At 42.3% G+C, this 16,939-nt stretch overlaps 2 protein-coding genes across 2 annotated transcripts; both read left to right on the top strand.

The window, feature by feature from the left end:
• Positions 1-273: 273 nt before the first annotated feature.
• LOC125887876 (odorant receptor 131-2-like) lies at positions 274-4,806 on the top strand. The gene is made up of 2 exons (XM_049574973.1): positions 274-423; positions 4,018-4,806. The coding sequence occupies exons 1-2, from the start codon at positions 274-276 to the stop codon at positions 4,804-4,806; spliced, it is 939 nt and encodes a 312-aa protein (XP_049430930.1).
• Positions 4,807-11,114: 6,308 nt separating this feature from the next.
• LOC125887869 (odorant receptor 131-2-like) lies at positions 11,115-15,891 on the top strand. The gene is made up of 2 exons (XM_049574959.1): positions 11,115-11,264; positions 15,124-15,891. Exons 1-2 carry the CDS (start codon positions 11,115-11,117, stop codon positions 15,889-15,891), a joined length of 918 nt encoding a protein of 305 aa, XP_049430916.1.
• Positions 15,892-16,939: the final 1,048 nt, after the last annotated feature.

Genomic DNA, 16,939 nt, shown 5'->3' with positions numbered 1-16,939 from the left:
TTTGCTGCAGTGACATCACTGCTCTTACTGCATTACTCTCTGCAGAAAACCACAAGCTTCTCCAATTGTTGAATCCGCACTGTTAATATCATTCCATTACGCACCTGAATACAACCTCTGCCCCTTTGCTCCTTATTTGTGAACAGATTATGCACCGTTTAACGAGAAAAGTGGAGTTGAAATCCTTGAAATAAGGCTCACTGTCTATAATTGCTGTGAACATCTATTTATCTCTGAAGCTTTTTTAAAATCTTTTCTTTTCAGCTTTGAAAGATGAACACATCATCTGCCAATGTGACTGTGGTTGTACAGTCTCGAGACTCCCTCACTAAAGCTGTGACCAAGAATGTGATTGTTGTGCTTCTCGGGATCTTCATCAACTACATCAATGGAGGCCTCATTCAAACCTTCTGCAAACACCAGGTCTGATATTCATTTGACATGTAGGAACTAATGTGTGTGTGTGTGTATATGTGTATCTGTATTTATATATGTCTATAAATATATATATATATATATATATATATATATATATATATATGTTTGGAGTACAACATCACGGTTTTTCACTGTGTCAGTTAGGTCAGCAGTTGCATTGTATGGATTTATTTCCTAAAATAAGTTTTGAATTGAACTATGAATGGTCATCAGAGGAAGATGAGGCAGAGGAGAAGCTGAATCCATCTGAGCACATATCCAGGTTTGTCAGTGTTTCATCAGCGGAGCTCAATGACTTGGAGAAAAGCAACATACTGTTAGATCAGAAGGCAGAGTCGGCTGTACCTGTGAAGCGATGGTCCACCATGCAGTCACCAGAGAATTATTTCACTGGCTGCACAATTAATGGAAATGTGCAGATAAATGTGTATAAAGAGTAAGTGCCTGGCGCACCATGTCTGTGTTACATAGCAACGGTGACAGCGGAGTCCTGAGGGAACTATCTTTGTTGGCGGAAGACAAAAAAAATGCTAAAATTATCTATTTTGTCCTCATTTTTCAACATTTCTTAATCAGCCTTGCTTATTTAACCGTCGAACTGTTGTATAAAAGCAATATCACACTCGAGCTCGTGATGTTATACTCGTAAATCGTCACGGCTGTGATTCGGTCATAGGCACGAGGCCGACATCACTCTCTCTTGTGTGATATTGCTTAAATATATATACAGAGAGAAAGAGAGAGAGAGAGAGAGAGAGAGAGAGAGAGAGAGAGAGAGATAAAGAAATACATATATAAAAGAAACATTTTTACTGTAGTAGTTTAGATTAGTTTTGTGTTTGGTTAATCTGGTATCAGAAATCTGAATGTGAACAACTTCAAGTCTGATAATCAGAAAAATCTATCATTCCTCTAACTTCAGTAATTCAACCTTACATCATGTTCATATTCTTTACTGTGTGGGATTATTTTTGCTTTGTTTTGTCCGAACCAATCAGGAGCAGGTGACGTATCCATCACACCACTGTTATAATTATAAAAACAAAGAACATTTCAAACACTGACTTATCACACAATACAAACACTTTCCCAAATGGCAACAGGCCTGAACAGGCAATAAAACTGAAAAACATCTATTGCTCTTTAAGCCAAAATACAGTTTGCTTTGTCCTCATCCAGATCATAGGCATGTGTGGGTGATGCTGTCAAAGGTACGTTAACATGTTGGATGTGTTTCAATTCACAAATTCTACAACAGTAGAGCAACGCCAACACACCATCTTCATCTTTTACAAAACACCCTCTCTGTTGCTGTTTTATCTGACCTGGAAGCCGTGGGTCTTTCTGCTCGGGAGTTTCATTTGCAGTCCCTAAAGTGTGACTGACTCACACGCCAATAAGCTCATTGAGCTTTATCTTGTAAACTGTGCATGGCCAAAAGCTTCCAGAGGGAATTTTTGCTTCTGAACGTTGGCTCCATATTATGTACATCAATCTACATACTGGGTATTCTGTGTACTACTGCGTGCACCAAAATATGACCTTGGGTCATGGGGCCCGTTCGCAGTGCCCAGCACATTGCAGTGTGTGCCAGGTGGCAGGCAGGGGCGGGAACCAAGGCGTGCTGCCCCCTAGCATCCAAGACTGACTCCAGGGATGTGGAACATCATTTATCTGGCAGGGAAGGAAACAAAGCTGGTTGGGCTCACCTCTACACACAGCACTGTGTGTAGCACTTTTGAAACTTTTCTGGGGTTGACCAGAGTGAGAGGCACCAAGTGGGCGTGGAAAAACTCACAAGCCCCCAACTTAACACTGATGTGTTGGGAGTTCTCCCCAGGAAACGAGAGGGTCACCTCAATGTGACTGTGAGTTGCTGAGAATAGGTCTCAGACTGTTGTTTGTGCTTGTGCACCAAACAGCAATTTGGAGCACCTGACCCGTAGTTGGTATCGAACACCATCGGCCAAAAATTGATGATCCACCTTGTGGTTGTATCATCAGATCTGCTGCTGTATATCTTGGACACTAAGGTGAAGAAAGGAGCAGAGCTGTAAACTGATTATCAACTGGTAGTGAGTTGGATCAGATGGCGGGGGGCTGCCAGATAGACCTGGTAAAGCCAAACGTGTAGCGAGGGTGAACTGTGAATGTCTGGCTGAGGCCCCTGTCAATAAGGTCTTCAATTCTCACCTCGGGAACAACTTCTCATGCATCTTGGGGGAGGTTTGGGACATAGAATCTGAGTGGTCCATGTTCAAAGCCTTCATTGTGGAGGTGGCTGCTAAATGTTGTGGTCAGGTCGTTGGTGCTTGTTCTGGTGGCAACTAAAGAACCCACTTGTGGACACCAGTGGTGAAGAAGGGCGTCAGGCTGAAGAAGGAGGCCTTTTGGGCTTAACTGGCCCAGGGGTCTCCTGAAGCAGCAGACAAATACTGGTTGGCCAGAAGGCCTGCAGCTGAGGTGGTTGCTAAAGCAAAAACTTGGGTGGGGAGGCTATGGAGAAGGATTTTCTATGGGCTTTGAGGAAGTTCTGGCAAACCATTAAATGCCTCCTTCAGATGTTGCCTCCTCTGTGGAGGATGTTGCCTCCTCCACAGAGGAGGCAACATCTGAAGACTCGGGGAAACTCTGGTCCATATCCCTGGCAGAGGTCACTGAGGTAGTTGAAAACATCCTCGGTGGCAAGGCTCCAGGTGTGGATAATATTCGTCCTGAGATGCTGAAGGCTCTGGACATTGATTGGCTGTCTTGGCTGACACACTTTTTCAGTGTTGCCTGAAGGTCAGGTACAGTGCCTGTGGAGTGGCAGGCTGGTGTAGTGGTCCCCATTTTTAAAAAAGGGGGGCCGGAGGGTGTGCAACAATTATCAGGGTAACACACTGCTCAGCCTCCCTGGGAAAGTCTACTCCAGGGTGCTGAAAAGGAGGCTCTGACTGATTGTCGAAGCTCAGATTCTGAAGGAGCAATGTGGATTCAGTCCTGGTTGTGGAACAGTGAACCAGGTTGCTGGAAGGGTAATGGGAGTTTCCCCGTCCACTCTACATGTGATCTGTGGACGTGGAAAAGGCTTATGACAGTGTCCCCCTGGGAGTCCTGGTGGGGGTACTGCATGTTTACAGGGTACCGGGGTTGTGTCACAAGCCACCTGGTCCCTGTACAACCAACGTAAGAGCTGTGTCTGCATATGAGATGGATAGGCAGCTTGGTGCCGCATCAACAGTGATGAAGTATTTCTGGGAGGAGGGAGGTCTGAAGTTCCTTGCTCAGCCTGCTGCCTCCTTGACCCAGCCCTGGATAAACAGATGAAAGTGGATGCAGCAGCTGAGCTGGGGGACTGATGTACCAGACAAGCAGAGCCATTAATATGTTGTTATGATGAAATCACAATGTTATTGTGTTCAGGTATTAAGCAGCTAGCTAAGTAAGGTCGCTGTTGAACGCAAATGACTGACAACTGGCACGAGTATGTGATATGCCCAGTTTAACATAAGCATGGTGTCCCTGTTTCAAACTTAAAGCTCTAGGTTTTCTAAAATTATTTTCCCCCTCATTTGTGCTTTTCTTCCCACCTTCCAGATATTCTACATAAATCCACGCTACATCCTTTTCATCCACCTGGTGGTTAACGACACGATCCAAGTGACGGTGACCATCATCCTGTTTGTCATCAGCTACGTTCTCCACAAAATAAATGTCTCAATCTGCTGCATCTTCATCCTGTTTGCACTCTTAACCACTGAAAACAGCCCTCTGAACCTGGCCTGCATGGCGGTGGAGTGCTTCATTGCCATCTGTCTCCCCCTTCGCCACCCGCATATCTGTACGGTCAAGAGAACACTGATGTTGATCGGTTTAATCTGGACAACAACTTTGTGGTCTGCTCTTCCTGATCTCTTCTTCACTTTGGCCACGGAACCACAGGACTTCTTTCATTCCAGAGTCTTCTGTGTTCCACAAACTGTCTTCCCAAACCCCCTCATCATCAAGAAGAGAGATATCTTGTACTCAATTTTTCTAGTTGTAGTTTGGGTCACTATCTTTTACACTTACTTCAGAATTCTGTTCACTGCACAAACAGCTAGCAAAGATGCTACAAAGGCCAGAAACACAATCATCCTCCATGGGTTTCAGCTGCTGCTTTGTATGGTAACATATGTAGAACCCCCGTTCAAACAGGCTCTGCTGCAAGCGTTCCCTAAGAATTATTCAGACTCCCTGTTCGCTTGTTATATTATTGTACAGGTCCTGCCGCGATCTATTAGTCCCATCATCTATGGCATACGAGACAAGACTTTCAGGAGATATCTGAAAAGGTATGTATTGTGGAAAATCACCCCACAGAAAGAATCAGCTCCTGGAGTATAATTTAAGAAATGCTGAAAAACTTTACTTGGAGTCAGATCCTAAAACTGATGAGTTCTTTGACTTTACTCTGTCCAAATTAAAAACTACAATTTCTAAGACTTGGGCCGGTGTACAAACGGTCAAAGCCAAACCCTGTACCAGATAAGTATACTGAATTTATCAGGGGACTCACTAAAATCTCCTCAGCAGAACATTTTGACATAAAACTTGTGTCTGATGATTGCAAAGCTTCAAGTTACAACAGTTCTCTCTGTCCAAACTGAATCCCTTCCATATGCATTTCTGTTATGTCATGTATACAAACCATGTAGCTATCAGCTGTGCCCTCTACGTCAAACTGAAGCTGTAACCTGTAACCACTTATAAAATGGGTGAGTAGCCTGCTTGATATCTTCCTATTGTAGTGAAATAAGGAGGTGTCATTTGGATAACTCTTCATTTCAATTTCATTAATCAGCAGTTCCACTAAAACGTTTATTGCAATGTGTAATCGCAGTTTAAATAGTAACCATCAGTCCCAATCACTCTTGATGTGATTCGGCTATGGTGATATTTCTGAGTGAGCAGGATGATAGAGTTTTTGTGTTCTTGAGTGATTAACTCTGCTAACTCTCCTCTCATTATTCCAAAAATACAGATGAACTTTCATAAAAATAATAATAAAAAAACCCCCAGTATGCCACTCAACCTCTCCCACCTCTTTAAAAGGCATCTTGATCTCCTTCATGTTGCAGACACAATCCTGGGCTTGGCAGTAAACTGCACTCAGCTGATCAGACACCAGTGGTTCCATTGGTCTGTTAAAAACACAATATCATATTCATCAAGTTGTCATTATTGCTTACTACTAATGCAATGTGAGATTTCACACACCGTGACAGCATCAGCACAGGTTGCCAATGTAGGCAACGTAATTTTTCTGAAACATGCCATGATTTAAAATGTAAGTCTCAATCTTAAAGAGGCAACAGATAGGATTTGTTTATTGTTAGTTTGGCGCCACCTAGCATCAATGGTGTTGTGTCGCACTGTCGCAATGACCAAATTGAGCGTGGGGATCAGAGATAATCAATAAAATGTAGGCTGTAAAGCCACCAGTATACCTCTACGTATATGTAGAATGAGAAGGTGTGTGGACATTCTACTAAATAAATGAGTAAAGAGGCCGAGCAACAATTATCATATTTATCTGAAGAAAAAATAAATAGTAATGCAAATAATTATACCAGAATGCACAGTACCAGTACGAACAACTCACAGTAAATTCTACCAATATGTACAGTATCAGTACAAACAACAGTAGACACGTAAGGGATAATGTATAGTGAGCTGTTGAAAAATGACTCCCGACAGGGGAATGGAACCCCGACGTGCATCGGAGTTATTTTTCAACTGTTACCAGCTCACTACACATTATTTCACTTAGAACATGGCTTACTACTAAAACATTCAAATGTTACAACTGGCATCAATATTATGAAATTGCTGGCAGAGTGTATTGACAGAGGAGAGGCGTTCACCAGACAAACGGGAGCGGAGGAGAGGATTTTACTCCACTTCTCCCGGTCGGAGATGCTGGGTGCCCAGTAGCTGCGAAGGCTGCCCTCACATTTATGGCCAGTGACCGACATGATCTCCCTGCTCTCCAGGCCAGCTTGGGAGAGCTGTGTGGACTAACGTTAACTGATTTTGATGCTCCTCAGTCTAAGGCCGTTGCAGTGAAAAGTCCAGTGTTCACTTTAGCTGGGCGTAACTCAGCTGGGCAGTGTCCCTCGATAGCTGCCTCCGTAAGAAGAGAACAGAAGGAAGGGAGGGGGGTATCACTGTCCGAGGGCTGCCGTAGAATGGCAACGAGGATGTCAGCTGACCAACAGTCGCTACCTGCTCCCTGGTCAGCTAGGAATGAACTAGCAGCCAGTACAGTCCAGTCCTCTCTGGTCTAGCTAACATTTAGCCGTGTTACTTACTGATCCATTAGAAAGAAAGCTAGCTGGACATCGGTTTTGAAGCCTCTTTGGTCACGGAGCTCCCTCCATCTCTTGAAAGCCTGACTGAGGTTTACTCCTGTTTTTCCTCTTCTTTTATCACTCTCCTTTTTGCTCTTCTTTGCCTCCTCAGACAGATTAGCTTGTTTTCTTTTGCTAGGCCGTTTTTCACTTGTCTCCAAACTTTGTCCGTCTGCCATTGTGCTCCTGACTCAACGATCTCATGCCCCGGCCAGTTCCTCATAAGGACCAGCTCCAGTCCCTGATTGGCTGACCAACCAGTTTCGCAATACATGGCGCGTTTCCTGCCATAAAGCAGATTTTTTCCGCGAAATTTCGCCCCCGGTGGCAGAAGCTTACTGCAAAGATTGCAAAGCCACTAAGTAACCTATGTAAATGCTGATAGTTTGATTTTACTGTGGCCACTACCCTGTGCAACCCACATTATTTTCATCATGATTTATTTCAGAAAAGATGCTATCTGTTGCCTCTTTAATGTTGCATTTCAACCAGTTCACCCATTAGCGATAAAAATAGTTAATACAGATAAAAAGTTAACAACAGACCCTTTCAATCATAGTTTTGCTAATGCAGGCCTGTTTGTGTATACTTTTTATTTCTCACTTGCCTTTTTATGATTGTTGAAATGTTTTTCCTCAAAAACCTCTGAGTCCTACAAAACTGTTTTAAATCTGTTCAGTGAAAAAAGAAATGTGTTCCAATCTGAAATGTGAACAATGTAAATGAAAAAAGGGTTTTGTTGAAAAACATGTTCATATACCTGAATGAAAGCGACTCAGATTCATCTCAAACACATTAATACCCAGAACTGGTTACAATATCAACAGTATAATGATACTTAGAGTTGATGTTTACTGCTAGTTTGGTATTTCTGAATTAATTTATGAAATTGATTTTTTCTTTTTAAATATTGTGTGCTACAATTCAATCCCCCCCAGTTCATTCCGAAATTTAATATTGACACTTGGGCTATGAATTCAGCATCAGACAATGACAAAAAAAGCCATCCTTTTACGGCATGATATGCAGCCGGTCACTGTTATTGTGTAATGGCAACCAGCGGCATCAGGAGGAAATGCGGCAGGACAACAACATTAGTTAAGGGGGTAAAGGTCCAAGTGGTGTTGGCAGGAGGGGTGGTGGATGGTTCCAGCAACCACTGACTTATACCTGGGAGGCCGTGTTCACTTCCTGTATGACTGTAAAGCCAAACTCTGGTATCTCTTTCTAAACCTAAAAACATGCTTCTGATGCTGAACCCAACCATGTGGGTGTGTTGGCTACAAGGAACCATGTATACTTGTTGTTGAAGGAAAAAAATGTCATATTGTGGTGTTGTCCTGACGTGGTACGTTTATTTTGAAGAAAACTATATGCAAATTCTACATTTCCTGCGAAAACAGAAGTGTATTTTGAAAACACACAATGCATGTTACAGGCCGAAGTTGACATGGTGCCCCAGAACATTTGCAACAAATGCACCCAGGGTACCTTGCAGGTCATATGTCAACATGGAAAGTCAGTGATCCAAAGTTGATGAATGAATGTGCTGTTTAATCACCCAATCTAGTCACCAATATGTTGAATATTAAACATGTCAAAGCTGTGTTTGTTTATTGAAGCTGACACTTTTACATTTAGTTTCCCATATTTATGATGGGGCCACTGTAGATTTGCAACTTTTTATAAAACACACCAACTACTCTTGTATGCATGAACACCTCAACATGTTAACACACACACACAGGGAGTCCAGGGACATTTGCCACCACACCTCACATAAAGTTTGTGATTTCCTGGAGTCATATTGTTGGTGTCCTGGTCTCTAAGCATTAACTGAGGTAAGCACTACCTGCTGTGAACTACTTGACAGCTTTGAACTGTGTTCTGACTCCACTACACAGGCCTGTCTGTGGTGAATTTTTCTCCTGTGTGTTTTAGGATTGTTCAATGTGATCCTTTTCTACCTGCTGACATTTGATATTTTCACTTCCCTGATTCTCACAGCACAGTTTTAAATCAACTCAATGGACGAAAAGTAAAATTGTTCTAAACTGAAACAGGGACAGTTCAAAGACATGACTTTATGATTAATCCCATAATAATTCTATTAATAACAGATGAAGTCATGCTGTTGAGGATCCTGTCTAAAAAACTAAATATTATTTTTTCATTTTTATTCAGGTTTAACATGAACACACAGGTTAACATGACGTCTTTCTTGTGTCTCTGTTGTCATTGCGCGGATTAATGCAAGATTATCTATAAGAACAGTGAACTCACAACACCAGCTTTGAATGTCCGACAGTGTCTTGTTCCTTTGAATAATTTGGGAAACTGTTTTGTTTAAACTATCTACCTTTGGCTGTAATGAAGCTCTAGTAATTGTAGAGCTAACACCAGATGTGAGTCTGATGTCTCAGCTTCTGACGTTAGATTATGAAACACAAAGGAAGTATGATTTGTAAACTATGGTTTCAGGGGTTTTTAAAAACTAGACATGAACGGCATTATGGATTTATCACCCTTCCTGTCTTTATCTCTGTTTACTGTCAATGTTATGATGGAAATATAAAGACACACGACTGATAAAAAGTTATATATCAGCTGTTATAATGATGTTTTTCTTTTGATAAACAATGGATATTTCATCAAAGATACAAGTGAAAGTGTTATGGCCCAAGAAACACAAGATAATTAAGTGATTCAAACTTCAGTTTATTTGATGTCCCCACAGTGTTGCATCACAGAGGAGAACACTGTTGGAATTTAGATGTGAAATTTGTTTTCCAGTCCGAACAGTGTCAGTGACCCTTGATCATTACTGAACTACGGCCATGGAACTAGGCTCTAAATAGTTAGCGTGTTTTTCTTCAGGCCCTCTGCAGAGGTTTAAACTGTGATTTGCCAGTCCATAGTGTGTTGCACTGATATTCCAACAGTGCTAACCCCTCTGTTCCTACTGTGAAGTCTGAAGAAGAGCTTTGCTAAACCAACACATTGCCTGGTAATTGTTACAGGCATACTCTTGACAGTGAAACAGGAACCTGTTCCTCTTTAAAGCTGCACACATTTTGATGCTAAGCTCCCAGTTTATTTTTTACAATGACTGCTGATTTTCTCTGTTCTGATTCAGCTGTTGCTCAGAGGGATCTTTGTCTCTTTCTGCCATTTCAGACTGGTTGATCCGTTGTACAGCAATTTGTTATCCATATACAAAACAAACCCTTCATACAAAACAACAGCTATTTGTAAAGAGGACTTTCTACAACCTAAAAGTATCAAAGACCATTTAAATATAGTGTAGTCCTCGAAGCCATCTGACTGGACCCGATCAAGCTTTTGTGGCAGGAGATTACAAATTTTTGAATGATGTATGTTAATGAAGAAGTCTCAAACAATAACCCACTAGTTGGTGCTGATACTCTTTGAGATTGTAAAATTGAGAGAGAAGTACAAATAGCCTACACGTTATCATGCTTACTGTTACTCAATTTAAATTGATTTTCTCATAGATTTATTCCATGTTCCTGCGCCCATCTGTGTGTCCACGGGCATGTAGTTCTTAAAATGAGGTGTGGTCAGGCACACTGTTGGCATATTGCTATTTTGAGGCAGTGGAAAGTGATTGTGCTACTGACCAACAAACACCTGGTCTAAAGTCAGAATGGTGCAGTATTTTCCTGCTACATAAACGGTACATTCTTCAGATAGTAAGATCTGCTTACAGAGGAGGGTTCAAAACACACGTACACTCTACTTTTTACACACACAGGGGCATGGATGTTGTGAAAGGTTAAAAAAAATACATCATTAATAAAGAAAATATTAATATGATTAAAATCTGTGAAAATAGCAGAGATCAGAGCAGAGCTGCTGTCAAACTCCCCATTAAGAGAGACACTACGCACATTTATGAACAAGGAGAAGAGGAACTTAATTATTTTAAAAGCTGAAAGTTTAGTTCTGTTTCTTCTGTCAAGTTTCAAACTACAGCTTTTAGTTTTGCTTCTATAATGTCCCACCATATTTGCTGCAGTGACATCACTGCTCTTACTGCATTACTCTCTGCAGAAAACTGCAAGCTTCTCCAATTGTTGATTCCGCAGTGTTAATATCATTCCATTACGCACCTGAATACAACCTCTGCTCCTTTGCTCCTTATTTGTGAACAGATTATGCACCGTTTAACGAGAAAAGTGGAGTTGAAATCCTTGAAATAAGGCTCACTGTCTATAATTGCTGTGAACATCTATTTATCTCTGAAGCTTTTTTAAAATCTTTTCTTTTCAGCTTCGAAAGATGGACACATCATCTGCCAATGTGACTGTGGTTGTACAGTCTCGAGACTCCCTCACTAAAGCTGTGATCAAGAATGTGATTGTTGTGCTTCTCGGGATCTTCATCAACTACATCAATGGAGGCCTCATTCAAACCTTCTGCAAACACCAGGTCTGATATTCATCTGACATGTAGGAACTAATAATGAATTACTGAGGAAGATATCAGCCGCTATACATATATATATATATATATATATATATATATATATATAGATAGATATAGATATAGATATAGATATATATAGATATACAGTACAGGCCAAAAGTTTGGACACACCTTCTCATTCAATGCGTTTTCTTTATTTTCATGACTATTTACATTGTAGATTCTCACTGAAGGCATCAAAACTATGAATGAACACATGTGGAGTTATGTACTTAACAAAAAAAGGTGAAATAACTGAAAACATGTTTTATATTCTAGTTTCTTCAAAATAGCCACCCTTTGCTCTGATTACTGCTTTGCACACTCTTGGCATTCTCTCCATGAGCTTCAAGAGGTAGTCACCTGAAATGGTTTCCAACAGTCTTGAAGGAGTTCCCAGAGGTGTTTAGCACTTGTTGGCCCCTTTGCCTTCACTCTGCGGTCCAGCTCACCCCAAACCATCTCGACTGGGTTCAGGTCCGGTGACTGTGGAGGCCAGGTCATCTGCCGCAGCACTCCATCACTCTCCTTCTTGGTCAAATAGCCCTTACACAGCCTGGAGGTGTGTTTGGGGTCATTGTCCTGTTGAAAAATAAATGATCGTCCAACTAAACGCAAACCGGATGGGATGGCATGTCGCTGCAGGATGCTGTGGTAGCCATGCTGGTTCAGTGTGCCTTCAATTTTGAATAAATCCCCAACAGTGTCACCAGCAAAACACCCCCACACCATCACACCTCCTCCTCCATGCTTCACAGTGGGAACCAGGCATGTGGAATCCATCCGTTCACCTTTTCTGCGTCTCACAAAGACACGGCAGTTGGAACCAAAGATCTCAAATTTGGACTCATCAGACCAAAGCACAGATTTCCACTGGTCTAATGTCCATTCCTTGTGTTTCTTGGCCCAAACAAATCTCTTCTGCTTGTTGCCTCTCCTTAGCAGTGGTTTCCTAGCAGCTATTTGACCATGAAGGCCTGATTCTTGCAGTCTCCTCTTAACAGTTGTTCTAGAGATGGGTCTGCTGCTAGAACTCTGTGTGGCATTCATCTGGTCTCTGATCTGAGCTGCTGTTAACTTGCCATTTCTGAGGCTGGTGACTCGGATGAACTTATCCTCAGAAGCAGAGGTGACTCTTGGTCTTCCTTTCCTGGATCGGTCCTCATGTGTGCCAGTTTCGTTGTAGCGCTTGATGGTTTTTGCGACTCCACTTGGGGACACATTTAAAGTTTTTGCAATTTTCCGGACTGACTGACCTTCATTTCTTAAAGTAATGATGGCCACTCGTTTTTCTTTAGTTAGCTGATTGGTTCTTGCCATAATATGAATTTTAACAGTTGTCCAATAGGGCTGTCGGCTGTGTATTAACCTGACTTCTGCACAACACAACTGATGGTCCCAACCCCATTGATAAAGCAAGAAATTCCACTAATTAACCCTGATAAGGCACACCTGTGAAGTGGAAACCATTTCAGGTGACTACCTCTTGAAGCTCATGGAGAGAATGCCAAGAGTGTGCAAAGCAGTAATCAGAGCAAAGGGTGGCTATTTTGAAGAAACTAGAATATAAAACATGTTTTCAGTTATTTCACCTTTTTTTGTTAAGTACATAACTCCACATGTGTTCATTCATAGTTTTGATGCCTTCTACAATGTAAATAGTCATGAAAATAAAGAAAATGCATTGAATGAGAAGGTGTGTCCAAACTTTTGGTCTGTGAGGCAAATTGTGATTTGTGATATTGGGCTTTATAAATAAAATTGATTGATTGATTGGTACTGTGTATATATATATATATATATATATATATATATAGATACATAGATATAGATATAGATAGAAAAAAGAAAAAGAAACATCATGCTCATATTCTTTACTGTGTGGGATTATTTTTGCTTTGTTTTGTCCGAACCAATCAGGAGCAGGTGACGTATCCATCACACCACTGTTATAATTATAAAAACAAAGAACATTTCAAACACTGACTTATCACACAATACAAACACTTTCCCAAATGGCAACAGGCCTGAACAGGCAATAAAACTGAAAAACATCTATTGCTCTTTAAGCCAAAATACAGTTTGCTTTGTCCTCATCCAGATCATAGGAATGTGTGGGTGATGCTGTCAAAGGTACGTTAACATGTTGGATGTGTTTCAATTCACAAATCCTACAACAGTAGAGCAACGCCAACACACCATCTTCATCTTTTACAAAACACCCTCTCTGTTGCTGTTTTATCTGACCTGGAAGCCGTGGGTCTTTCTGCTCGGGAGTTTCATTTGCAGTCCCTAAAGTGTGACTGACTCACACGCCAATAAGCTCATTGAGCTTTATCTTGTAAACTGTGCATGGCCAAAAGCTTCCAGAGGGAATTTTTGCTTGTGAACTTTGGCTCCATATTATGTACATCAATCTACATACTGGGTATTCTGTGTACTACTGCGTGCACCAAAATATGACCTTGGGTCATGGGGCCCGTTCGCAGTGCCCAGCACATTGCAGCGTGTGCCAGGTGGCAGGCAGGGGCGGGAACCAAGGCGTGCTGCCCCCTAGCATCCAAGACTGACTCCAGGGATGTGGAACATCATTTATCTGGCAGGGAAGGAAACAAAGCTGGTTGGGCTCACCTCTACACACAGCACTGTGTGTAGCACTTTTGAAACTTTTCTGGGGTTGACCAGAGTGAGAGGCACCAAGTGGGCGTGGAAAAACTCACAAGCCCCCAACTTAACACTGATGTGTTGGGAGTTCTCCCCAGGAAACGAGAGGGTCACCTCAATGTGACTGTGAGTTGCTGAGAATAGGTCTTTGTGCTTGTGCACCAAACAGCAATTTGGAGCACCTGACCCGTAGTTGGTATCGAACACCATGGGCCAAAAATTGATGATCCACCTTGTGGTTGTATCATCAGGTGGAGGTTTGGGACACAGAATCTGAGTGGTCCATGTTCAAAGCCTACATTGTGGAGGTGGCTGCTAAATGTTGTGGTCAGGTCGTTGGTGCTTGTCCTGGTGGCAACTAAAGAACCCACTTGTGGACACCAGTGGTGAAGAAGGGCGTCAGGCTGAAGAAAGAGGCCTTTTGGGCTTAACTGGCCCAGGGGTCTCCTGAAGCAGCAGACAAATACTGGTTGGCCAAAAGGTCTGCAGCTGAGGGTGCTGAAAAGGAGGCTCTGACCGACTGTCGAACCTCACATTCTGAAGGAGCAATGTGGATTCAGTCCTGTCCACGAAACAGTGAACCAGGTTGCTGGAAGGGTAATGGGAGTTTGCCCATCCACTCTACATGTGATCTGTGGACGTGGAAAAGGCTTATGACAGTGTCCCCCTGGGAGTCCTGGTGGGGGTACTGCATGTTTACAGGGTACCGGGGTTGTGTTACAAGCCACCTGGTCCCTGTACAACCAAAGTAAAAGCTGTGTCTGCATATGAGATGGATAGGCAGTTTAGTGCCGCATCAACAGTGATGAAGTATTTCTGGGAGGAGGGAGGTCTAAAGTTCCTTGCTCAGCCTGCTGCCTCCTTGACCCAGCCCTGGATAAACAGATGAAAGTGGATGCAGCAGCTGAGCTGGGGGACTGATGTACCAGACAAGCAGAGCCATTAATATGTTGTTATGATGAAATCACAATGTTATTGTGTTCAGGTATTAAGCAGCTAGCTAAGTAAGGTCGCTGTTGAACGCAAATGACTGACAACTGGCACAAGTATTTGAAAAGCCCGATAAAACATGAGCATGGTGTCCCTGTTTCAAACTTAAAGCTCTAGGTTTTCTAAAATAGTTTTTCCCCTCATGTGTGCTTTTCTTCCCACCTTCCAGATATTCTACATAAATCCTCGGTACATCCTTTTCATCCACCTGGTGGTCAACGACACGATCCAAGTGACGCAAACCATCATCCTGTTTGTCATCAGCTACGTTCTCCACAAAATAAATGTCTCAATCTGCTGCATCTTCATCCTGATTGCACTCTTAACCACTGCAAACAGCCCTCTGAACCTGGCCTGCATGGCAGTGGAATGCTTCATCGCCATCTGTCTCCCCCTTCGCCACCCGCATATCTATGCAGTCAAGAGAACACTGATGTTGATCGGTTTAATCTGGACAACAACTTTGTGGTCTGCTCTTCCTGATCTCTTCTTCACTTTGGCCACAGAGCCACTGGACTTCTTTCATTCCAGAGTCTTCTGTGTTCCACAAACTGTCTTCCCAAACCCCCTCATCATCAAGAAGAGAGATATCACATATTCAGTGTTTCTAGTTCTGGTTTGGGTCACTATCTTTTACACTTACTTCAGAATATTGTTCACTGCACAAACAGCTAGCAAAGATGCTACAAAGGCCAGAAACACAATCATCCTCCATGGGTTTCAGCTGCTGCTTTGTATGGTAACATATGTGGCCCCCCTGATCAAACAGGCTCTGCTGCAAGCGTTCCCTAAGAATTATTCAGACTCCCTGTTCGCTTGTTACATTATTGTACAGGTCCTGCCACGATCTATTAGTCCCATCATCTATGGCATACGAGACAAGACTTTCAGGAGATATCTGAAAAGGTATGTGTTGTGGAAAATCACCCCACACTAAGGATCAGCTCCTGGAGTATAATTTAAGAAATGCTAATCACAGTTTTGCTGATGCAGGCCTGTTTGTGTATACTTTTTATTTTTCACTTGCCATTTGATGAGGGTTGAAATGTTTTTCCTCAAAAACCTGAGTCCGGTGCGTCGGTGGCTTAGTGGATAGAGTAGATGCCCCATGTACAAGGCTGTTGCCGCAGCGGCCCAGGTTCGACTCCAGCCTGTGGCCCTTTGCTGCATGTCATTTCCCCTCTCTCTCCATCCCCTTCACGCTTAAGTGTCCAATCTATAAAGGCAAAAATGCCCAAAAAATATCTTTAGAAAATTAAAAAAAAAAAAAACCCTGAGTCCTACAAAACCGTATTAAATCTGTTCAGTGAAAAAAGAAATGTGTTCCAATCTGAAATGTGAGCAATGTAAATGAAGAAAGGGTCCTGTTGAAAAACATGTTCATATACCTGAAAGTAAAATGACTCAGATTCTGCACTTGTATCACATTTGTTGTAAAAAAAAATTGTAACACATTAATACCCAAGCTGGTTACAATATCAACACAGTGTAATGATACTTAAGTGCAACACACACTGCCGCCAGCACAGCTGTATCAAGTGCCGCCCCCAACACACACTGGCAGCGGCGCACAGCGGCATCGTCGACACTAAAGTGTATTTGAGTGTAATTTGATTTTTTGTTTTTTTGATACTGCCTACTACAATTCAATCCAAGCCAGTCTCATTGCAAAACTGAATACCGACGCGTGGGCTGTGACTTAAGCATTAGACAGACAAAAAATGCCATCCTTTTATAGCGGCTAGAGGCCGGTCGCCGATACTGTGTCAAATCACACTTGTAATTGTAGACACAAATACACACACCTATCTACAACATGTGTGTCTAACACCTCAGCAAACATACACACACTGCTGAATCCTGAACACACCCCATATAAAGTCCGAGATTTACTGGAGCCCTCTTGTTGGTGTCCATGTCTCAATGCATTAACTAAGGTAAGTACCACCTGCTGCACACTGTAAAAAATGTCACATTAAGTATTC

The sequence above is a fragment of the Epinephelus fuscoguttatus genome, linkage group LG1 (genome assembly GCF_011397635.1).
Source record: "Epinephelus fuscoguttatus linkage group LG1, E.fuscoguttatus.final_Chr_v1".
Classification (NCBI taxonomy): Eukaryota; Metazoa; Chordata; class Actinopteri; order Perciformes; family Serranidae; genus Epinephelus; species Epinephelus fuscoguttatus.
Note: the sequence above shows the minus strand (reverse complement) of the source record. Positions and strands in the feature narration are given on the sequence as shown.

Excerpts from the sequence above, each read along its gene's own strand:
- LOC125887869 (XM_049574959.1), top strand. The coding sequence starts at position 11,115 with ATGGACACATCATCTGCCAATGTGACTGTGGTTGTACAGTCTCGAGAC. Across the intron at positions 11,265-15,123 it reads AAACCTTCTGCAAACACCAG|ATATTCTACATAAATCCTCG; the intron begins GTCTGATATTCA and ends CCCACCTTCCAG.
- LOC125887876 (XM_049574973.1), top strand. The coding sequence starts at position 274 with ATGAACACATCATCTGCCAATGTGACTGTGGTTGTACAGTCTCGAGAC. Across the intron at positions 424-4,017 it reads AAACCTTCTGCAAACACCAG|ATATTCTACATAAATCCACG; the intron begins GTCTGATATTCA and ends CCCACCTTCCAG.